This window comes from Poecile atricapillus, chromosome 3 (assembly GCF_030490865.1).
Source record: "Poecile atricapillus isolate bPoeAtr1 chromosome 3, bPoeAtr1.hap1, whole genome shotgun sequence".
NCBI classification, from domain to species: Eukaryota; Metazoa; Chordata; class Aves; order Passeriformes; family Paridae; genus Poecile; species Poecile atricapillus.
In genome coordinates, this window is record NC_081251.1 from 26,782,115 (window position 1) to 26,807,054 (window position 24,940).

At 37.9% G+C, this 24,940-nt stretch overlaps 2 protein-coding genes across 8 annotated transcripts in view; one reads left to right on the top strand and one right to left on the bottom strand.

Moving 5' to 3' along the window:
* PHF3 (PHD finger protein 3) overlaps positions 1–4,689 on the top strand; it is a 50,901-nt gene extending 46,212 nt beyond the window's left edge. For all 7 annotated transcript variants that reach the window (XM_058836452.1, XM_058836453.1, XM_058836454.1 and 4 more), the window contains 2 exons: positions 292–487; positions 1,648–4,689. In XM_058836452.1, the coding sequence (XP_058692435.1) occupies positions 292–487; positions 1,648–3,812 (2,361 nt within the window). In that variant the 3' untranslated portion in view covers positions 3,813–4,689. The remainder of the gene's footprint in view (positions 1–291; positions 488–1,647) is intronic.
* Positions 4,690–4,838: 149 nt separating this feature from the next.
* The window catches only part of EYS (eyes shut homolog), a 625,315-nt gene continuing 605,213 nt past the window's right edge, over positions 4,839–24,940 (bottom strand). Inside the window, exons 37-38 of the mRNA XM_058836459.1 lie at positions 18,696–18,857; positions 4,839–8,989 (exon numbers count right to left, since the gene is read on the bottom strand). Coding sequence (XP_058692442.1) covers positions 7,791–8,989; positions 18,696–18,857 — 1,361 coding nt within the window. The 3' untranslated portion in view covers positions 4,839–7,790. The remainder of the gene's footprint in view (positions 8,990–18,695; positions 18,858–24,940) is intronic.

Sequence of the window (24,940 nt, forward strand, 5' to 3'; positions counted from 1 at the left end):
TTGGAAGCTAGCAAGCATCTCTAAAACTTGTTATTTAGCTGGTAAAATACTGGCTTTTTTGCCATGCACTTCAATTATTTTTTTCATACTAAATGCTTTCTATTTGTTTTATCTAGTTCTGATTTATTTTTGGCCATGTTTCTGCTCCTTCTGTCTCTTCTGTTCTCTGCCACTTTGGTGTAGGTTTTTCTCCTCAGCACTGTTCTTTTAAGTAAAGAGCAGGCATTAAAAAAAACACATATCACAGAAAAATATTCCTGACCATATTTTTCCCTCTCTTCTTGTAAACAGGAGATCTGTGTGGTTCGCTTTACCCCTGTAACTGAAGAGGATCAGATCTCCTATGCATTGTTGTTCGCCTATTTCAGCAGTAGAAAACGTTACGGTGTAGCGGCCAATAACATGAAGCAAGTGAAAGATTTGTACCTCATCCCTTTAGGATCCTCAGATAAAGTCCCTCATCACCTTGTGCCTTTTGATGGGCCTGGTAAGTACAGCTTGGAATTTGGAATTTTTATTATAACACTACTTCAAGAAGTTGGCAACAGAAATATAAGAGGAAATAAAATTTAAAAATGCTATTTTATTCAAATATGTAATGAGTTTTCTGTAGTATTATTATATCAGTTTCCTTGAAAATACATTAATTTCCGCTTACTAGATTATTCTGATACTTCAAAGGTGAAAAGATTAGCATGTACAACCTTATTTTATATCTGCTACCTTCTTTCTCTAACACAGGTGGCTTTGTAGGTTTCAGTGTCAGTAAACTGAGTCACACAAGTGGACTGTGATAGAAGGCATGAGTTCCAAATTGATACTCTCAATTTAAAATACGATTTTGCATTATTTGAAATGGACTAATATTTTTTCTCAAGTATTCCAAAGTTCCTTATAATAAATTCACTGAAAGTTTAAAACATAGTTGGGCAAGGAAGAAAAGATCTTGAAATGGCACTCAGTTGTTCTGTATACACCTGGGTTACTTTACATCAATTTATATTGGTCATAAAAATTTGTGGGTAATCTTCCTTTTTGAGATAGGCAGGGCCAAAATGAAGAGAGAATGAGCTACAACTCATTTTTTTGCTGTTACACAGAACAAAATAGATAGTGAAGAGGTGGGTAATAGTATGCCTTGAAACACAGTTCCTTTCCTGCAAAGAGGGAAACATTTCTGAAATTTGCTTCTAGTAAATCTTTGAAGAAGCATGTCTGATCCAAATTGATGAGGAGACTTTTTGTTTGCAAGTGTTCTGTTTACTTTTTTTTTTCCAAATTATACTTTGCTACCACTGCTACCGTGTTGTAGCTGTGTTAGACTAAGATGATGTTTAACTTCTGTGCTGTTTCTAATGAGATTAGATGTCATATATAATTGTCTCATATTATCTCTTTGAAGTTATAATGTACTTGAAACTATTTCAGTTTGCAGTGCTTAAAGTCATAATTTTAATACTGGAAATATGTATTTTTTATTATTTTAAGTATAGTCAATGTTTAACATGACAAGCAGAACAGTTTTAAATATCGTAAGGTTAATACTTTTGCTGGTACTTTGTAAGTATATGAGGGTTATTTTTGTATAAATTATTACATTAACCAAAATATAAAGAGATGATAAATTGCTGTTGCAATTTTGTACAGGGATTGAAATACATCGACCAAATTTATTACTGGGATTGATAATTCGCCAGAAAATGAAGAGGCAGATTACTGCTGTTTCAAGTGTTACCAGTAGTTTTGCAGATGAAGCTGCTGAAAGTACCTTGAGTAGCTTGCCACCAGAGAAGAAAAGCAAGCCAAGCAAAACTGAAGTCTCACATCATGATTTGGCACTAGAAGAAGAAGAGGAAAATAATTTTTTTAATTCCTTCACAACTGTGCTACACAAGCAGAGAAATAAATCACAGCAGTCTAATACAGACGATGCTCCAGCAGCTATTGAACCATTGGTGGAAAGTACCAAACATGAACCACCAAAGCCACTCAGGTTTCTTCCTGGAGTCCTGGTTGGATGGGAAAATCAGCCTTCTACTCTGGAGCTAGCAAATAAACCATTGCCAGTAGATGATATTCTTCAAAGCCTGTTGGGTACGACAGGGCAGGTGTATGAGCACAGCAAGTTAGAAGCAGGTCCTAGTGAAAGCATACCATTATTAAATGAACAGACAACCTTGAAAGAAGAAACCATGGATGTTGCTGATGTAACTGCTGAAGTTAGTGAAGCAAAGACTGGTTTAGATGATCCTCAAGAATCCACTAATGCTGCTGTAACTGTGGATGCAGCAGGGACCTCAAGTTCTGCAAGAAGTGCTGGTTCTTTGATAGGGCTGAGTCTTAAGGGAAAACCTCCAGATGTTTCCACAGAAGCATATTTAGCAAATTTATCTGCTCAGTCACAGAATAAGGAAACTGAAGAAAGTAAAGAAAATGACCCAAAGCGACAGTTACTGGACAAGGATAGTGTTGCACAGGAAGTTAGAAGGAGCACAAATTCCAGCTTTTCTTCCTCATCAAATTCAGGGAAAAAACCCAATGAGAACAATGTTAATGTAGGCTCTGCTGAAGGTACTACTGCTAATACCTCTAAATCACCACCATTTATTAATCTTAAAAGAGACCCACGACAGGCAGCTGGACGAAGCCAGCAGACTACTATTTCAGAAAACAAGGATGATGCTAGCAGAAATGAAGACCGACAAAATGCTTCAGGAAATGATCAAGGAGAACCAGAGAATAAACAACATTCTGGAGAAGGTGGCTTAAACCTGTATCAAAGTGAGTCACAAACCAATGAGACACAGTTCAGTTCAGCTGCAGCTAAGGCAGATAACACAGTTGCATCACAAGCAGAAGATACCAAACACTCACAGGAAGATGCATTGATGCAAAACATTGAAACAGTAAACTCATTTAGAAGAGGACCAGCTGTAACTTCATCTCATTTTGAAACTGAAAACTCTTCTCGTTCTGAATTTATTTCCAAAGTCCCAAGCCCTATTGCAAGTGGCAGCTTCTCATCTGTTGGATCTCCACAGCAGAATTTTCAGCATTCTAAATCTAATCCACCCGGATTTCAGTTTCAGGCTCCCGCACCTCATAACTTCCCTCCACAAAACAACCCTATGTTTGGATTTCCTCCTCATTTACCACCTCCGCTTCTTCCTCCTCCTGGTTTTGGTTTTCCTCAAAACCCAATGATGCCATGGCCACCAGTAGCTCATTTATCAGGTCAGCCACCACAGTATGCTGGACCCATTGCACAAGGGCTACCAGTGGCTCACAAACAATCAAGATTTTTGGGACCAGAAAATTTTTTTCAGGGTAAAGATGGTAGGAGACCGGAAAGACACCACAGCGATCCTTGGGGCAGAGAAGAACAGCATTTGGAGAGAGGCTTCAGTAGAGGAAAAAATGATCGACAAAGACTTTACGGTGAAACCCATCACCAAAAAAAAGACAGACATGAAAAAGAATGGAGCAACGAAAAATACTGGGAGCAAGATTCTGAAAGAAACAGGCGCAGAGACAGAAACCAGGAAAAAGAGAGAGAGCGGAAGAGTAGAGAGGAAGGACAGAGAGACAAAGAAAGAGTGCGATCTCCACACAGTGATAGAGCTGCTGATGGAAAAAGCCCCAGAGAGACTAGAAATCCAGAAAAAAAGACAGAGAAGCCTAAAATTGATGAACAGGCTCATGAAAAAGATAAGGAGAGGGAGAAAAGCAAAGACAAGCATAGAGAACGAGAAAGTGAAAAGAACAGAGAGAGACATAGGGACCACAGTGACAGAACTAAAAGCAAAAGGTAAAAAGATGCAGGCAGTCTTTTCAAATCTTATTTAAATAAACTGCTAGAGTAATGTCGTAAAACTTTGTATGACAAAAAAAAAGAGAGCCTGCTAGGATTGTGCCATCGTTTTTTATTCTGTGTTGGTGTTTTGCAGAAACAAGTCTGTGTTTTGGTACCATTCAATGTACCAATACTCATCCTTTTTTTCATTATACCAACTATTGCTAGAAGTAGGAGTTTAATATTTTTAAAAATTTTACATTGCTGTATATTCAAAATTTTAAAGATTTCTTTTATTAAAATGCAATAAAGGCTTAGGAATTTTCTTAGCTGAGGAAGTTGGCTTTAGTTAAGTCTGCAATATAGTTGCTGCCTTTGGTAATTTGTGCTCTCTTCTGTTTTAAGATGCTCTGATAATTTTAAAGGTGGTTTTCATACAATAACCTTGTTTTTAAATTGCACTGTTTTTAAAGACTGCAGCAAAGCCTCAGAATCCACATATTACAACAAAATGTAATATGCTCGGTGGTGTGAAGAGTTTGGATTTTTTAAAAAAATTATTCAGTAGTACAATAAAAAATTCAAATATAGTTCATTATAATATATTTCAAGTTTTTCCTAAGCATCTGAAGCAGTCTGTGACCAGAAATTGGAAGGCTGAGCTGCTCGAATGTTACTGCTTTAAACTGCACTTGTTTTAATAAGAAAGCATTTCTAACCTAAATTGTCGAAAATTATTTGTAGTAGTAAATTCATTTCTCCCACCATTTTCCATGCTTCAAAAACTTGAATACCTAAGCTTGTACATTACTTTGTGTTTTGCTATCCTTTTTACTGTAAAATGTAAATATTTTAAGGGATATTTTGATTCTAAAATGAAAAACTTTCTCACATACTGTGTGTGTTTGATTTCATAGCTGTGAAACTGTAGGCTAAATGAATATAGAAGGCTGAATCACAGAATGCCACATTTGTTGTACACTTCATAGCTCGGTTTGTTTTGAGATTTGGAGAGCAAAGAGGGGAGAGAAGGGCAGAAGTGTTTGTACCCTTGGGACTTCTGATAACTTGGTATTTTGTGGTCTGCCATCCACCAATGCCAAACAACATGAAAATGTGAAAACAAAATCACCTACTCTTATTAAAATACACTGGGCATCTTGTTGAGTCTGTCAGAAACAACAAAAATATTCCACCATATAAAGAAAAACTGAGGTTTATTGTTCTGGTTTTCAGTGTTTTGTTTTTCCACTTTGAGTACACAACCTTACTATGCTGCTGACAGAGCATTTTGCACTTTGCTGTAGAAAATCCTCTTATTTCCAGAAAAGTCTTCCCAGTTTAACAACATCCTAACTGTTAGTTTTAATTATGAATATATTTTAAGGTAAATTTTTACTTGTATACCTTGCAAGTAGCTTCATGATCAAATTGGCTAAAATTAAAAATCTTGCACTGAATATTAAGTGATGTTTCTTAGGCTCATCGTTGAGAAGACAAATTAAAAAAAATCCTCGGTAACTAAAAGCGATATTCAAACATCTTTAAAAAAAACTAGTCTTTTCCAAATTAATTCCATGGTTTGTATAGCAGTAATGCTGTTGGTATTATATTTGCTAGTATTATACATGTATTTTGTTGTTTCAATATTTACACTGAGTTCTGTTGGCACAGAAATGCATTGTTCTCATTTTTGGAGTAAGTTTTAAATTGACAGCTCTGCATATGAAGATTTTCTTTTGATCCATTCAAAAGCAGTCTACTCCAAGGTCACTGGTGATCTGCCTCTCACATGTGCATCCATCTCTGCTTTGAAAATAAACTGGAAGCAGTGAAAATTGCAACTGCCTGAACGGAAGGGATGGGAATGCTTTCTGCCAGAACTACCAGAAATAATTTGTTTAAATGAATATGTAAACATTTTTCAAGTTTGCTGAGTGCTTTGCCACCTGCCTGTGTATGTAAAACCTGAAGAGAGCCACAGTAAAACAGCTCTTGAGAGGGAGAGTTTTGTTAAGTGTTTAAATTAACAAACAGCAAAAGTCTCCAGGATTTGTTCCTAGGATGTGAGTTAGTGTAATGGGAATAAATCCTGCTACTACAGGAATAAAGGATTTTACTTCTCCATTGCCTTCAGTCACTCTCCTTCCAACATTTGTGTTAGCTGGAAGTGCTCTGATTACTTGTTCCTTGTTTTACACTGAATCACGGCTCAGATCACAAAAGGCAGTGTGGACTGCTGGGGAACTGGCAGTACACCAGAAGCCCCAGAGAAGAACTTAAATATGCTCCCTTCTCCAACATCTCATGAAGGCCGTAAAAGGCCCTACTTAGAGAAACTGGAAGAGAAGAATTTGGGGACAGCTCAAATGCCAGGTGCGCTTCATGAGCTGTCTTTTGGGAAGAGCTGCAGAAGCTCTGTTGCATCGGGCTGATCACTTGAGGGCTCAGAGCAGCTGAAGAAGATAAAATGAACCTTACAAAGATGCTTGCAGATGCTTAATAAAATATCTTGGGGTAGCTCCCATGTGCTTTAGTTATCTTTAAGTCACCTGTAACTGACTTGACAGTGCTTTCATTGCTACATGCTAAATATGGTGATGTGAAAGCAAATGTGTGTCACCTAGTTTTAGGTGCTTATGGCCTTTGCTCCATAACAAACGCCCCATCCTCACTTCCCTCTCTGCCCCAAAATAGTTACTTGTTTCTGACAGATACCTGCTGAAGACTTGCATTCAGAGAATTTCCATGTAGGGAGATGATGGTTTGTTGCGTGCTTTTGAGCAATATTAAAGTAAAAAAGGAAAATATAGGAATGAATCATTATTATTTTTATTTAATAATTTTACTTATATAGTAAGCCAGCAATCAAATGAGAAATGTAGATGCCGTCATACATTGTGTAAGCATATTAAATAGCATTTGAATTATTTTTTTTATTGATTCCTAAAGCAGAATATAACACAGCTTCATGAGAAGGAATTGATTTTTTTCTATTTATTTATGAACGGCTCTATTTACTTTTGAGATTATCAATTAATGAAAAATATATTTGCAGAAATTTGGTTTACTATGACCAGTACCTCTGTTCTCATAAAATTTTGAAGTGTCATTTAAGGACATATAAACCAGAAAGGTATAGGTAGGGTTGAGCAGTTCTTGGACTTTCTAAGGTCTTAAGAATAAAAGTTACTTGTAGGCAGACTGCCACATTCCAGTTACAAACCATTAAAGCCAAAAGTTTTCATGTAGTCACATAGGGGATACCTCTGCTGGAGAAAACCAGGAGGCCTGTTTTCTCTCTCTAAATAGTTTTTTTGTTCTTAAAATCATTCTTTAAGTGTAATATTTTAACAGACTTAAGAGAGGCTTAAATTCTACCCTCTTATACGTATATATATAGATATATATGTATATGCAGTCTCAGACTCAGGAGAGAGAACAACTTCATTACCTAATTAGAGTATTTGTGGGCTTAACAAATAATTATAACTGTTATGTTTTTCAAAATTCTCATTACAATAAATGTGCTTTTTTGCCTCAAGCACACCTTTTCTTCCCCCACCAATTTCAGCTTTTAGATTTGACCTTAATAAGTAAACATTCTAATAAAATTCAAGAGGTGGAGAAACAGGTAATAGTTGTCTGTTCTCATAAAGCAGCAAGCAACACTTGAATGATAGTTGGCTTTATAAGTTAATCACTACCTCTTTGTTTACAAAGCTATCTCCAGCGCAGTAAAGAAAAACAAAACCCTGCAGACTTTTCCATTATTTTAAAGTAAATTCTAAAGAGAATATATAAATAATTCTAGGAGGAAAACAGTTGATCATATTTGATATGTATATGCTATTAATACTTCACATAGATTTGTTCCTTACTACTTTTTAAGCGCTTTCCTATGTTGGTTGCTGAGTCATACACTGCCAGCTAACACAATAAGCAGGAGGAAAAGGAATTTTATCCTTTTTAAAAGAGTCTTGGACAGTGATTTCAATTAATTTCCAGAATTTCCATCATGAATGTTGTATCCTTCTGCTTTCATTAGCCGAATCTTTTTAGAATCTTGGAAGAGCACGACATCTTTAACTTTACCAATGAATTCCTTCTGAAAAAGCCCTGTAGTGACTATATTGACTTCCCTGCCAATTTCAAACCCACCAAAGTAACAAATGCCACCATAGTTTAATGCAGTGTATTTCCTTTGTGGGTCAATATCTTCAAAAAGGATTAGTTCCTCATCAAGATAAACCTTAATACAAGTTTGTTGTTGAGCTACAGTAATGAAATGCCATCTTCCATCAGAACAGGTGAAGTATTTGCTGTGCATTAGAGGAACAGAGATTCTTTCTCCAAGATTAATCACAACTTTCAAAGTTCCATTGGCAAGACCAATGGCAAGGAAGTCGTTATCTTCATCTTCACTTTTTCCCATCCATGCTATTAAGCCTTCAGTTTGATTGGTAGTAAAATTTAAAGAAAGGCGGCTGTACTCAAGGTCTCTTTTTCCATACAGAGGATCTGTGTATTTAATGTAGGAGTTACCGACAAACTCTGCTATATAAAATTCGATTTTGTTATAGCAGTATTTACCTGTCCAGCCTAGTGCACATGCACAGGTATATGAAAATGAAGAAGGTTGAGGAATACAGAGTGCATGAGACCCACACTGGTTTTGTGAACAGTGAATAGATTGTTCACACATGGTCCCTGTCCACTCTCTTGGGCAAGAACAAGAAAAGCCTGTGTTTTCAACTTGACATGTTCCATTATTTTTGCACACAGTGTAACCACAATCTGTTCCATCACAGTCACCAATGTTGGCTCCACCTTTGGAGTCAGTCACGGTAAGATTCAGTTCCCTGTTGTTTATAACAATTTCTCGAATACAACCAGTGAAACCTGTGGGTTCATTTTCTATTGCCATTGGATTAACAAGGTTTAAGGAGGATACCCCTCCTACAAAAAAATCTGTGTGTGTGTCTAGTGCGTTCATTCCAGGACTAGCTTTTTGAGTAACGTTGATGCCATCCAGGTCCAGGTAGCCTTCATTTCCAACTCTTCCTGCATTGAGTGAATGCCATGTATCTCCATTTGCATGAACCTTCTGAAGGGTCTGTAGGATGACTGTTCTGTCTCCAAGGTTGTAGCGTAACTGCAGAAATCCATTTGCTAATGATATACATAGAAAGTCACCTGTAAAAAACAGTATAAAATAGTTTTATTTTTTAGAGGGGGTGCACTGAAGAACAACATATTAATGATTCTGATGCTTTCATGCTTGCATTTTCTTGTACTATCATTATACCTAAATCACACAAAATGAAATGTTCCCTGATGAGCTGCTCTTCGCCTTTTTTTTTTTTTCATTATTGGAAACTGAGCTCATATTCGCCTCAAAGTAAAAAGCCTTCTGAAAAGATCTGGTTTTGTGCAGAGACTAGATAACTGAGATAGGAGGAAAAAGGATGACTTTGGCATCCAGGAAATGTGAATCAGTGTTCCCATGGAAAAGAATAAAGTTTTGGCCAAGTTAAAAAGGCAGAAATACTCAGCTTCAGTATGTTAAATAAAAGCTTGATGGATTTGTCAGCTTAATGAACAATGTAAACAGTTTTGTCTGCACCAGACATACTCTGCTTTCCCTGAAGGTTCCTTTTCACAACAGGCATGTTTTGGGTTTAATAATCTGGTAGCTGTAGGAGCAGATGTGTTTTTTATTGCACTGTTCTTCTACAGGCCTTCATGACAGGAAGTATTAGAAGGGAGTTCTCTCTTCTTGTACTGTCAGTGTTTCTGGCCTTACAGGCAGTGTAAAAGAAGAGAGAGTACCACTTGAAATTACTTTCAAGCATGATGAAGGAAAGCTGGAAAAGGTTAGGAAATGGGAGATGGAGCACCAATAGAGCCTAATAGGGGAAGGTGACAGGAAAGCAGAAGAAGACAGCAGAAAAGTCTGAAAATGAAAGTTCTCAAATTTTGTGAGGTTTGCCTGTGCAATTTAACTTTCGTATCTTACTTTTGGAAATAATAGCCATCAGATTGTTATCAATTAAACTGGTAAATATGTTTGTTAAATTTGAATGCAAGCTTTCCTAGTAGTTACCAGTCCAGTTTCCTTTAAGGTTCAACATTCCTAAGGGTGGGCCTATCAGTGGAATGATGACATTTGATTTCATGTGTGTTTAATTTTTGATTATTTCTAATTCTTGATTTACATTACCTATAGTGAAATGGAATGGTTTTATTTACTGGAGGCTTGTGAAAGTTGCTAAAATTATACCTCCCTATTCAAGAGATATTCAGATTGTCATTAAGACAGGATGAAGATGTTTCAGTTGCACTAGTGGCTGTAGAGTGCATGCTTCATGCCTCACCTTCCCTGTTCCAGATACCCATGGAAGGAACAAGAAGAAAGCTCTTCCAACTCTGATAATGGCAGAGCACTTCCTTTTAGCTTCCTAGTTCCAGTTGTGATGATCTGGTTTGCTTCCCTGTATTTAGTATTCTTTTCGAGGACCTTGCTTGTTTCTTTTTTTTTCCAGAAAATTAGTATAATTTCCTTCACTTGGGATTTCTCCTGCTTAGTGATGTGGCTTTAAGTGTGCTTGATTTCTCAGTGCATAGGTTGAATGCACTCATCTTGCTTTGTTTCAGCAATGTACATAACCTGCTTATCTACTTTCTTTTATCAGGCCCTCAATCCTAGGGTAAGAAAGGAACATGAGGAAAAGTTTCTGAACTAGCTCTTTGCAGCCTTTGATCCCCTCTCCTACCTGGATTTGCAGACTCGTGTAAGGGCGCAAGTACTCATATTTTGCTGTCTTGGAAGGAGGAAAACATCTGACCAGGGTTGCTGTTGTATCTGACCTGTTATCAAGACCCGGAGAAACTGGCAGTTCTCCAAGACTTCCTGGCCTGCAGGGGAGGGTTTTGGTGGCTTTGCACTTTTGACAATGATCTGTTTTGGAATCTTATTTAGTCTTGCCTGAAATCTGTTACTGAATCTGCTGTCTGCAGTGTAAAGAGGTTATCGCTGGGTACTCTGTTCTGGCACAATTTGAAGTCTCACTTCAAATTGGAGTAATTCTGCTACTTTTGATCAGAAAAATTACACTTTCCAATTTCACCTCTCCCTGAGGCTTTTGAAGTACTTTCTTACTCCTCTGGTTAGACCCTCTCTTTTCAAGATGACTTGCCATTTTAGTTGTTAAGAACAACAGAGTGTTGAGATAAATGTTAGGATCTGAAAGTTGATCCTAGGGTGCAGTCAGTATTTCTCCATGAAGTTTATCGTATCCTAGGTACTACTAGGGACAACTGGCTAAAAGCATCTTAGGACTGTCATAGCAAGTGCTGTGCATTCACTGTCCAAGAAACTTCTTCTTAAAGTAAAGGCAAATGCTGGGCTTGTCTTTGATCATTTTCAGTTTAGCAACCCAGTAATATTTTCAACAAGGGATCTCCATCTGCCCTGTCTCTGAGGACCAGATTGCACAGCTGGAGCCTGTGCAGGCTGATGTCATCACAGGAATTGTATCACCAGTTTAAACAAATGGCATTCTTGTCATTGATTTTCTCTTCTCAGGAGTCTCTATATAGGAGACTGTGTGGTTTTTCACTCTTTCAGTTTGATTGTTGATCAGACCTGTCTCATTTAACCTGTGGCCAGAGACCTTTCTGAGGAAGTTCACTTTTGTTAAGCATGAAGGAGATGACATCCTTAGTTTTTCCAACACTAGACTGTATGGCTGATCCCTACTTTCTTGAAAACACAGTCTAGGCACAGGACACACAACTTTGCTTCTGGCTTTTTAGATGAGCATCTCATCTAATATGGGCTATTGATCTCCATCAGTGGTGTCACAAAAAAAGCAGAGAGACTCCTGAGACAGGCAGTCACACAGTTGTTCTTTTGTTGTGCATACAAGTCTTTGCCCAACCTGTTGGATGCAAGCAACTGTAAGGCAATCTGTGTCAGCAGGGTTGACTCTTTAGAAGTAGGCTGTTGCAGCTTAGCTGAGCCTTGAAACTGCAACATGTCAAGACCTTGGGCGTTGAACAAAATTATGAACAACATTTGTTTCTGTTCTGTTGCACCTTCCTGCCTCCTGTCATATTCCCTGTTTCAGTAAAACAGTGATTTTTTTTATTGTCCAAATGCTAAAAGATTGTTTTCTTCTCAAGGGAAGGGAATTTTGTAACAGGTATTGCCTTAAGGAAGAACCTGTTCTGGAGATAAAACAGCACTTCTACCTGCAAATCCTAGTTCAGGGTTTTCACCAAGTGACTGAAGGTCAAAGTTGCTCTGCTATTCTGTATTAGAAATCAGAACTCCAAAGCAGGGGTGAATTTTCCTTCATAACTTTATTTTCATGTTTTTCTTATGTGTACAAGTCTCATCTGCTCCCATATTGGTTGTCAGAATTCCCAGAGGACTAGTCAGCTCTGTGTCTTGAGCAGTCGGTTCCTAAAACTGGGAGATAATGAAATGTCTCCTAACAGTACATCCAACTGCTACTGTGAGTTCTGGATTATCTGTAATAGTATCTTTTATGACTTATGATGAATTCTGAGTGCATCACAAAATTTTTCAGCTTGTTACTACTATGAGTATGTATGTAAGTCTCTTCAACAAATTTGCTTTATCTGGACCTGCAGATGTGTCTGTATATCCCCATTCTAAGAGGGGATCATGTTCAAGCAGTATCAACTTTCCATGTTTCTATGTTACCATAGAAAACTCAGGTACGTCATCATTTGTCAAAACTTGGTACAGTTGGAAGTGCATGCTAGGAAAATTGCACTCTCTTTGGAGATGTTCTATTCAGGCCAGAAGCATCACCAGAGGAAAAAAAAGTGATAATATTCTCTTTACACAGCTGTGTTGGGCAAAGACTTCTGCATTTACTGCCCACACTACCAAATATGCCTAATACAGATGTATTTCCTAGGAGGCCTGAACATAGTGTCCGAGTGTCTCAGTCTGACACTGAGCTGGGACAGCATCCTGGATGGTATTTTTAATATTTCTGTCTCTTCCCCACAGCGACTTAAGTCTACCCTTGTGCTCTGGTGTGTGTGTGTAAGGCAAGGCCTTTCTTACCTGTTAAAAGAGTACCTGAGGTTTTTCTTACACTCCACTGTAAATTAAGGATTTTCCACTAGTTTGCATGGCCAAAGGAACTCGAAGAACACGCTTTTAAGTGACTTTTGTAGTAGTGGATGCAATCTTGTAGTCAGTGGTGTTCACTTTTTTGCTACCTATTACCATAGTCTCTGTGATACAGAGATGCAAGTGTCTCTGAAGGTGCTCAACATTCACTGATTAGTTCCTGGAACTACTGAAGATCTAGATTCCTTTAAGTCATGTGTTTCTTGTCTTTTGTCTCATCCTGTTACTGAGCAGAAGCCTCTATGCTAAGCTGGGGACAGAGGCTTTGATGAGCTCGGTGCTTCAGCAGCTTCTTGCAGCTTTAGTGTCCCTGGAGCCCTACACTCTGATTTCCTGGTTACTGAACATCGACAGTCTTGGTTCCTTTACTTGTTTCAGAGCCCTGAGAGCGCTTCTGGATGTATGTTTGCAGTCTGTGCCTTCTGTTGGTTTTACCTCACCCTTCTGTCCTCCAGCTCGAGTCCAGAGTGCCAGTTTCTGTCACTGTGGTATTGAGTAGCATTTCCTCCACTCTCCTTTCACCATTTTTTTCAGAAGTTGTTACTGGTCATTGGCACCATCTTGGTGGCAGAGCAAACATCTGAGCCCTTTATCCTCATAATCAGTAACATTCATGGGAGTCATTCCCAGTTAGTGGAACCTCTTACTCTAGGTTCTGCTATGTGCTCATCTTCACTCCAAACTGACCTTGCTAAGCCACCATAATGAAGTGCCTGTGTCTCGAGCAGTATTACTGCCTTGTATTGGCCTGATGCATCCTGTAACCATCACAGCTCCAAGAGGTATCTGCTCACTACTGCTTCCTGCCTTGCTGACTTGTCACCTCTTACATATTCTTCCAGGAGCAGAACTTTTTTTGTCTAGAAGGGGTTGAAATAGCTCTATCAGCCTCCAGATGAATGGCTACAATTTGTGGCCAAGAAAGGTAATGCACTGTGGTGTCTACCTGAGAGGAAACCTGACTGACCAGCAGTTATCCTTCACATGCATCCTGAGCATATCCAGTAGCCAGAATAAGGCCCAAGACCAAGGAGAGAAAACAGGGAAGAAGAGGAAGGACTAGAAAAGGGTAAATGAGGGAACAAAGAACAGAGAAGAGACAAGCGTTTTTCCCACCCTCTGCAATTTCTGCTGTTAATTGCTAGCTGGTAATATGTCAACATGGTTGAAACTGCCTTCCTTTAGGTTTTTTAACCTTGCCTTTGCCCTTGCCTGAGTGTGTGTATGCAGTTTGGTACCAGCTGGCTGACAAGGTAAAGGAGCTCATTGCAGCTGTTGTAAGCTGTTGTTGTTGATCTTTACCTAGGGGTGACCATAGCCAGTGACCCTAATGTGCACTTAAAGGAGCTACCCATGGATATACTTTCATGGATTATTATAATATATTCTTGTCTGTGTGTGGAGTTCCGTGTCACAGCTCATGCAAGACTGAAAACTGGTGGCAAGTCAAGCCTATATATTTCCCAAACCATGCTAAAAATCAGTGTGTCAATAGGTAAGAGTCCAGCTTCAGTTTGGAGCATCATCCCATAGCGGGAAGGGCATAGCTGGGATCCGGAGCAACCTTGCAGACAGTGATGCCTGTTCTACATGGGGTGAGCACTTACCTATTTGTAGGTTAGATTGTTCAGCCTCACCTTTCCAAAATGTGTTTCTTCTTTAACCCTACTGTGCTTCCTTTAGTCACTACTGTCACCCTGGCACATTTTGGCAGCTGGAAGGAGCCACCTTCCTTGAGCAGCCTCAATTTGCCAAACTTTTTTGGTTTGCTTGCCACTGCCAAATGGGTAACAATAACACTTAATATGCAACAGATTTCAAGGCAGTGGGGATGTCTGTTTGGTCACACAGCTGACTGGCTGTTCTTCTTCCTACACTGCTGATTTAGTCCATACAAATTATTACAAAACTAGGAACAAAGTAGAAATTACGTCCCTGTCAGCTAAGGAAATATGGCTGCAAAGAGAAAAGGCTTAACCGCTCACATTCTTGTTTTAAGAGTGAATGATCAGTTTATTTCTGATTAGGAAAATACTACTCCTGCCTTTTAGGTATGAAGAAATTCTGAATATTTCCAGAAGATTTTAGTCCAGTTCCATGATTCAGTTTTCATCATAAGCAGTGTTTTAGAAAATCATGCAGACATCACACACTTGAACTGGCATTCTCTTATTTTCACATTATAGATTTATAAACTGAAATGCCTTAAATATCAAAAGTTACAGTTTTTAGGTTTTTCAGACCCAGTAGGTAACGTAATCTGGCTGGAGAGAGACAGAGAACTGCTGTTGCAAATGTTGAGTGTTAAATTTAGCACAAGTCATCCCATTCTGTTTATTGACCTGACTTCAGTCACCTAGCATGACTGTTTGTTCTCATCTCTTTGGGGAGCAAACCTTTCCATCACTCTGGCCTCAACTCTGGAATAATGCAGGCAGTCTATGGCATGTTCCACCTTTGCTAGCAAATGTAAAGCTTCAGTAATGCTATGACTCAACAAAAAAGCAAGGCTTCTTTTAAACTGCCTTTTACCCAGAGTGTTAAGGCCTCCAAGTATATAGAGTGGTTGCTGTGTAAACAGACTGAATTATATACATTGTTCAAGTATTTGGTGGGCATCCAGCAAGCCCTGTCTGAATTAAAGGCTGTTTAATCATAAGGAGACTTGTGCCTTCATCGGTAAAAACAGGACACACTGCCCTTGAGAAAATGTGAAGTGAGCTGGCCTTCTACAAATAGTGTGCTAGATTCTACATAAGTTCCATAGTGTTTGCAGAGACCTTGTCCAGAAGCACTGGATAGAGCTAGCAGTCAGAGGGGAAGAAAATCTCCATGTCATTCTGTCTTCAAGTTTCTGAAGTCAATGCATTTGTTGGATTGGGTTTTATCCCCCCCAACTTGTTATTAATATTGCTAGCCACATAAATTTTGTCAAACTTTGGAAATTACTTTCTTAGGACCTGCAGAAATCAGTAGTACCATACACAAAGGCATGATGCGCATTCAGAAATAGTTGACAAAGCAACAAAATAGATGACTGACAATTATAGGAAATTATGCAAACAGAGTCACAGGATGTTTTCTATTTTATGCCAGTTTGTGAGGTGTTTATATGTGTGTACTACGTGGAGTAGTGATATTTTTAGAGGAATAGAAGTTGGAACCAGTAGATCAAAGTAAGGAGAGACTTGCCCTTTCTAGAAAGTTCTGTCATGTTCTTTGAAAAGAACAAAGTCAGAAGAAAATGTTTCAACAGAAGTCTCATGGCTTTTTCTTGCCTACTAAAGATGTGATTTTATTTTTAATGTTGGGAGGATTATTTGGTGGGACATGTCCCTGAAGGAAAAGTTCCAGTGTGGTGTTTATGTGGATGACAAACCAAACTGATACATAACTGTGCTACTCAGTATCATTGTTAAATTAGCTACATAGTCAGCTCATTTCTTTTAAAAAACCAGCACTGCCTAGTGAGGAAAAACATTACTAATTATTTCCTATTAAAAAGGAATTTTAGAAACAAAATCCTGTGATTTCAGCAATTAATTTATTAAATCTTACATAACTGTCTAGAAGAAGAAGCTTTATTTGAAGTGCTTTCTAAACTAATCCCCAACAGAAAGCTCTATCTCATCTGCTGGCTGCTAAGAATACTTCTAAGTTTTTCATCAATCTAATTCTGGCCTGGATTTGACAGGATTATATGAAGGCAAAAATAAAAGCCAGGTGATTAGCTTTTCCTGTATGTTTCAAAACTTAAGGACAGTGAAAGTGGAAGCAAGAAATTTGTAAAGAAATCCTTCTATATAAGAGGAATTTTATTTTGAAAAGGAATTGCTATGATTCTAGAAAGTGATTGAAAGAAAATATTCTTTCCTGTGCAAACTAAACACTCAGGAATGGCAAGAGTATGAGGGCATGCTCAGACTACACCACACCTGGCCCAAGTTAAACATGCTTAGCACTCTCTTTGATGCTTCCAAAGAGTTATTTAATTTCATTATGTGTTAGCTGCTTCCATGACCTCTGACTATTCTTTTGAGAGAGATCCTTTTTTTTCTCCTATTTTTCATGGCCCATGTAATGCACTAGTTTATGCAGGAGAGAACAATTCACGAAGAATCTCAGAATTTGGCCTGTAAGTGATAGAACTATTAAAGATTCATTGTAGAAAACAGAGCTTTTCTGCTAATACATGTGTTTTTATTTCAGATGCTCCATATATTTCTCTTTGAAGCTTCTCTGTATGTGGTTGCAGTTAGAATAAGGCAAACAGGAGGTGTCAGCAGTGTATGATGCATTATCAACCTGTTGAAACATCTGTGTACACAGTAAGGTGCTGGTACATTGGGCATATGGGTGTTTACATGAATTTGTGGCTGAGTATATTTGTTGAAATATCTTAGAGCTTTAGACTTTCAACAAAGGAATGTAAAACTACATGATCAATGATTTTTTTTGTCCTATAAATCATCATTTTTGCATAACTTACTGCTCAATACAAGTGAAAAATTTGCTCTAAGGTGATGTTATGGATGCCACATAATGCTTCTGTTTCAAAAGCTGCAGTCACCATTTAAATGCAATTTAATATGTTAATAAAGTATTTACAAAAAATGTACACCTTAAAGACTAAATTTTAGAATGTACTTACATACTCTCAAAGTTTGTCTACTTGACACGAAGTTTTAGGAATGTTAACTTAGAAAAGTTTAAAATACTTCTATAAATATTTTATTTAGATTTATTTGTCACTCTGCATATCTGGGAAATGCAGAACTTGCATGTTTCACGTGCTGCACCGGCACACTTTTCAACATTATATAATAAAAAGCTACACTTCTGAGAAGCCTCATTTACTCTGTTCATTTTCACTTATTTGATCAATTTTTATATTGCTTTGGTTTTGGTCATTTAAAACACTGGGCCAGCTCCCCAAAGTGAGAATCTTAGTGTAGCTTCTAAAAAGCTGGAGTGCTTTCCCAAACCATTAAATAAGTTCATTAAGTATTTGCTGGCTTTGGACTATCTAAAACTTTGGTTTTGCATGTTTTTTTTCCTATGAACTTGATTATTTACAGTTCAAGTCAACTGTACAATACAATTCCTGTGTCTCCAGCATGAGGAGGACATGGAATTATATGAGCTAGTCCAGAGGAAGGCCATAATGTTGATAAGAGGACTGGAGAACCTCCCCAACAATGGCAGGCTGAGAAAGTTGGGGCTGTTCAGCCTGGAGAAGAGAAGGCTGTGTGGGGACCTTACAACAACCTTCCAGCATCTGGAGGGGGCTATAGGGAAGCCAGAGAGGGACTTTGTCAGGAACTACAGCACAATGAGTAATGGGTACAAACTGAAAGAGAAGAAATTCTAGATATTAGGAAGACATATTTTACTATGAGGATGATGAGACACTGGAAGAGGTTGCCAGGGAGGCACTGAATGCCCCATCCCTGGCAATGTTCTAAGCCAGGCTGGATAAGGCCTTGAGCAACCTGGTCTAGTGGAAAGTGTCCTTGCCCATGGCAGGGGACTTAGACTAGTTTAGGTCCCCTCCAATGATGTTTAGGTCCCTTCCAATCCCCTAACATTCTATGATTCCATGACAAAACCCATCCACCATGGGCAATGAGTTACCCAGACTGAATGCCTGAATCACCCCAATGTAGTCCCTTTCTTTTTCACAAAAGTACCTGGCTGTATGATAGCAGCAGGCTGGAATCCCCTTACCTGACTGAGTGCCCAGGTGCTGTGCAGTGTAGAACAGGATACCATCTGGAGAGAGAGGCTGGAACTGCAGTTTAATATGGGTCTTATGCCGGATATAAAAGGGTGCAAATGACATCCATGATGATTCATTATTTCTGAAGGATGCATCACTAATGGAAATATCTGGAAAATACAAGAGGAAATGTCTTATGAAAGATATTTGGAGAGGACTGCATTATAATGGAACCAGTTATTTTGTATAGTACTTAAATGCTGTATGTATTACTTCCAATTCTTCCCTTTTCACAAAATATAACCTACATACAAAATAAAACTTAGATAATAGCAAATCAATGCCATTGTCTTCTGTGTGCCTTATTTTCCTCAACAATCAAGACTGCAGCTCTAATGCAAAGTAAATGTGATCTTGTTAGCATTCATTTTCAAGTAAATATAAGTGTAAATTTCACATTGTTTAAAAATTGAAATGCAAAATACTGTTGCAGGGGTCAAAACAAACATTTATTTTCTCACCATACAGATGAAAATCCTAGTGGAAGATTTGTAATGAGCTACTTTGTATGTCATAAGAATGTACCTTTTAAGTGGGAAGTGTTCATTAATTGTTGCTGAAATTTGTTTTTAGGATAATCATACTGAGATGTCTTATAGTGAAAGAGAATACTCATACAGTTGCAGCTAGGATACAATATACACTTTTGAGCTATACACAATCATTCTGTTTTACCTCTTCCCTCAGTGCTGATTGTTCATGTACCACTACAAAATCAGGCTGGTTCAACTGCCTTCAGCCAACTGATAAATAATTATACTTTTCTATAATGTTTATGTGACTTGAAACAATTTCCAGTTTTTCCCACTGTAACAGCATTGCATATTTGAGATATAATTATCATAGAATCAAAGAATCACAGAATGGGTTGGCTTGGAAGGGACCTTAAAGATCATCTAGGTCCAGCTCCCTTGCTATGGCCAGGGACATCTTTCACTAGATCAGCTTGCTCAGGGCTCCATCCAACCTGGTCTTGGGCACTTTCAGGGATGGGGCATCCACAGCGTCTCTGGGAAACCTGTTCCAGGGCCTCACCACTCTCAAAGACTTTTTTCCTAATACTAATCTCAACCTAGTTTCTTTCAGCTTGAAGCCATTCTTCCTTGTCCTGTAACTACTTGGTCTTGTAAATAATCTCTCTAATCATGTTAGGTATTAGTTAATTCATGATCATGTAGATGTTAGTTTACTGTATTTGTGGGCTCGCTGGAATAAATGAAGCTGCAGGGTGCAGGGTGTATTTAGACCTGTGTGTGATAAACCATTTTTACTATTTAAACAGCAGTATTAAATGCCTGAGTTGTCAGTATTCCCTTCTCACTTTTGCATTTCCCAGCTGAAGCTGTGCTGTTTCCCTTCTAAGAGACCATCATCTTTCCTCATTTTGGTGCTCCAAATGGCATTGTTTTATAGTAACTTGTTCTCAGTCAAATATGCCTTCAGGATGTCCTTAAAGTGCATTCTGAGATATCTTTTGCTATCTTTCCACACTCAAGTTTTCTGCACAACATCTGCTGGTGAACTCGCTCACCACCCAGCTGCACCTTGCACTGCCTATCACAGATGAGCCTCAGTTATTAGGCTGGAATACAGCCAGCATGCTGCAAGCTCTTATGACTTGTCTGTCTGTCACACCAGCTCCCTCAGAACAGGGTTCCAGGTGTCCCTTGGTGGACAGTGTCCAGCAGGCAGATGCATCGCTATAGAGGATCCAGATCTCTCACCTGTTATCAGCATAATTTGGCCTGGGGATACCTCTTGAATGGGCAGTAAATGCACAGCTGACGTTTTTATTAATTCCCCCGGTAGATTACAGATAATATTTCTGAGAAAGGTACATGGGTTTGATGGCGCAAAATCTCAGTCTAAAAGTAAGTTTTAATCACTGCGGTATCAATTATAACAGATTAATTAAATGCTTGAGTGAACAGAATGAGGCTTTTGATGAGCTGTTGCTCAGTCTATGTATATATTCTCAAATCACTCCCATCCTAAGTATCATAATAGCTGTTACGATTCCTATCAAGGCTAAGAAGTGTATGTAGTCACATGTTAACATAATGACAAAAGTATGAAATTCTTGGCATCTATACTTAAAAGTTCACAGAAATAAAAGTATTTAGAATAGCAATTAACCTGGATGATAAATAGTAAAACTTGCTAAACAGATTTGGTGCTGTATTTTACGTCGCTAAAACTTACAAACACTATCAGGTACGAAAGAGAAAGTAATACTTGTTATTCCATATGGATTTTTTTTTCAGGAGGTAAGACAAGGCTCTCCATTAGTAGTTAAAATCCCTATACTGATGTCCTCATATTTAAAAAGCAATCAATTATTTATTTAGTACATAGACATTTTTTCTTCATGCATCATTTGTAAGTCAGTCTCCTCTTAGCAGATTTTTGCACAGTGAGATTTACATGTGGATGAACTGTGCCACAGTGGTCAATCTTACATGAAAATATGCTGCTGCTTAAAAGGTCACCTTAGGCAAAATGTATAATGAGGTATCTGAAAGTCTCTATGGCAGATTCAGTTTCACTTTATCAATGTAGTTAATTCTTTTCTGCTTATGGAGGAAGCCTGGACAATAAGAGCAAAATCACCAGGATTGAAATGCGATATTGCTTGTCATTGGGAGGGACATGAAAGGAAGATTGCTATGATAAAAAGTCCTGAAGCAGAGAAAGAGAACAAGGATAAAAAGTGATTTTATAGTATCACTCAGAGAAAGCATTAAGTCCATGGTTTCGTATTACAGATAGAGTATTAAAAACAAGACCCACAGCTTCAGCAACAGATGTCAGAGTTTTTTAGTAAGGAGGTATTATCCTGATTTATAGATATCAAATACAATACTCTATTTAATATACTTCATTCTGGAACTTCTAAGATGCAAATATTTTATTTTCATTATCTTAAAAAGTAGGCTTATTCCAAATAAATGTATCTTACAAGTGTCAGAAAGTAACATATTTTGCCACACTGCAACAGGAGTAACTATAGGAAGTACTAGAATGACTTATAATTTTCTTGTAAATGGCCTGTAGATCCTGCAAGTACGGATTATATGCATGGAAAAAGTCTGACTTGACAGGTGCGTGGAACCCTTATGTGCACCCATATCCCAAAACAGAATGCATTCAAGTCTACCACAGTGCACAGAGGTGAGCAGTATGAAATTTCCTTTTTGCAAAATTGCTTCTATAGACAAACTTTTAAGGTGAAGAATATGACAATTTAAACTTTTCAATTTTCTTTTATGGCAGGCATATGCAAAACTAACACATCAGAGGCTGAAGTATTCTAATGCTGTTTTCTTGGCAGGAAACTTTATTTTTCACCTGAGCTAAGAAAGTAAGTTCAGCTAAACTTGCACAAGACAGCATCTGCGTTACATGTGCTTACTCCTGAGAAACTCTTCGCTAAAACAAATGAGGTAAATGGGTGCCTTTGCTGATCCTATAAGCTAAATTGGTAGGACTTTTGCTGTGTAACTACTGCATTACTCACTAGAACGCTTAGCACTGTGGGATGCACTCTAACTACAACAGGCATTTAAACAAATACTTCTGTTCTATATCTGATTAATGGCTCCATTTTCTAGGCTGAATTCTAGTTTCTGGTGATGCCACACAGAACCACAGCATGGCTGGAAGGGTCCATAGTGGATCACCTGGTCCAACCTCCCTGCTCAAGCAGGGTCACCCCAGAGCCCATTGCACAGGATTGTGTCCAGGCAGTTCTTGAATATTTGCAGTGATGGAGACTCTGCAGCCTCTCTGGGCAATCTGTTCCAGCTTCCAGCAAGAGGGGAGAGGAAATGTGAGTCACTGCTCAAAGGAGTGAGGACCTAATAACAAATGACAAAGAAAAGCCATGTCTGACTTATTTTTTCACTTGGCAAAGCCTGATCAAGCCTTCCCATGCCTGATAGCTGAGCTAGGGCAAGTGAAACATCAGTCCCACAGTGATGAGGCAGGTGTTATGGTCCAGCTGGAAAATCAGTCAGTGAGTCAAGGTCCAGATCATGGATCTTGATGCTGTTACAGTGTAGTTCAGCACAGGATTATGGGGTATTTAAAGCTATTCCTGAAGCAATGCAGGAGGAAACTCCTGTTTGGGCTCCTCAGCAAAGCCATCTTTGAGACCAGATGCCAGCTCCATCCCTGTGGGCTGAGAAACACTCTCAAAGCTTTAAACTCTTAATAGAAACTTATATATTGAACTCACATTTAGACACTTAAATCTAGGTGCATTGCCTGTAAAACCAGTTACCACCATAAACTAACTGACTGACTAACTAATTAACTAACTGACTGACTGACTAACTAACTAACTAGCTAACTAACTAACTAACTAACTAACTAACTAACTAACTAACTAACTTTGAACACCTTCACAAAGTAAGGTGGCAAGCACATTTCCAGCATATCAGACATGCTCATAGAGGAAGTCTAAGTAATTTCAGAGTCATTCTGTTAAGTGCTAGTTAGCTGTCTGGATTTTGTCCTTACTCACTTGGGTGACTGGAGGGAATGGTAAGTAGATGATTGAATTTTTATTGGGACATCACATCCCATTATGACATGGCTGACTTGGCATGGAGGGTATTATCATCTCCTTAATTTTATCATACATGACTTCCACTTGGGTTTATATATGATGTATTTGAGTAGGTAACTAATTTTATTCTACTTGGCATTTTAAATTATACAGATAAATATTACAAATGCATGTTCCCTTGTGCCTGCCACGAATATTAAGTTTGCTGGACTGTTAATGATAAACCTGAAAACTTAGATTGCTTTCCAGACAAAATTGAGGCAAAACATTTTATCCTTATGCAATATGAATCCTGTGGCTACTATTTAAAGATTTTCTCATGTTGCCACAAGTTTTCAAAAAAATGTCACTGAAAACAAAGCTTGATGGGATTGGCCTTGTTTAAATGACTAAAGACAATAGTGACAATAGTCACTGTGACTCAATAACAAATTGTCCTTGTGGTTAAACATAAGTTTCCAAATGATAACTATGAAATATACTGTGCAAGTCTAACTGCATTTTCAGGTAAACCCAAAATACGTGTGTATGTATGCATGTTTGACTGTATATTTAAGGTGTCTTGTCATGTAAAAGTTGAGCTGAATCATACTGTGAATTAATTTACCTTACAATAGTAGTCAAAATATGTCAACATTCTATACTATGCAGAAAGTAAAAAATATTTAAAGTAAAAATTATTTCAAAAGTCAGGGTTTTTTTTTTTTTCTGTCAGTTTATCAGGTATTTTCAAAAATTTGTTGTACTTTTATATAAGAATAACGGAATTTGACATTGAAATAATATCTAGGAAATTGACTTGAGCTGAATAAACATGGCCTAAGGAAGTTGCTCACCCTTTGTTCATCAAGGAAATGGCTTTGTTGTTTGAGAAGTATCTCATTAAACCAAGGACAGAACAATGAAAACTCTACATTTTCTTTCAGGTCTTCCAGAGTTGTACGTTGACAGGCAGTATTTGTAGCTATGGAATTCAGGCTAATATACAATTTAAGAAACCTATTTATTAACTTGTTTCTTTGTGAAAAAGGCAGTAGCATTCTGTTATGCCTTGAAGTCAAGAAAAATAATCATAATAGATTTTATGAATGTATGCGGCACAAACTATTCCTGCTAAAGAAAACTGCTGAATAATTTAAAATTCACAGAAATACTGTGGTGAAAACCATGTTTATTTTCAGCACTGGCAAGTGTTCTCCAAGAGTGCCATCTATAGAATCTTTCAAATATTACATTGCTGTCCCCTTAAATAACATTATCAGCCTCTGTTACCTCACAATTAACTAATCTGAAATTGTAGGTATTCTTCACTCCTTACAAAATTATCTGGGAAATAAATATGCTCAGCACCTATAGAAACTCTATCTTATGTGTAAATATATCTCAGTGTGGAATGGAATGTCAGAGGAACTTTATTGACTTAAAATTTATTTTTGTTCAAGTTTTTCATAGCCTTTGGTGATACTGTTTATGACAAGATTAGAGACTTGATTTAATCCATTAAGATAAATGGCTAGGAAAAAAAAAAGGTAAACTATAAGTGTTTAGATGCTAAAAGAGTGCTTCAGGGAGATGTTCTATATAGTTGCTGTGTTTATTTTTTCTCTAAACCTGCATTGTTGG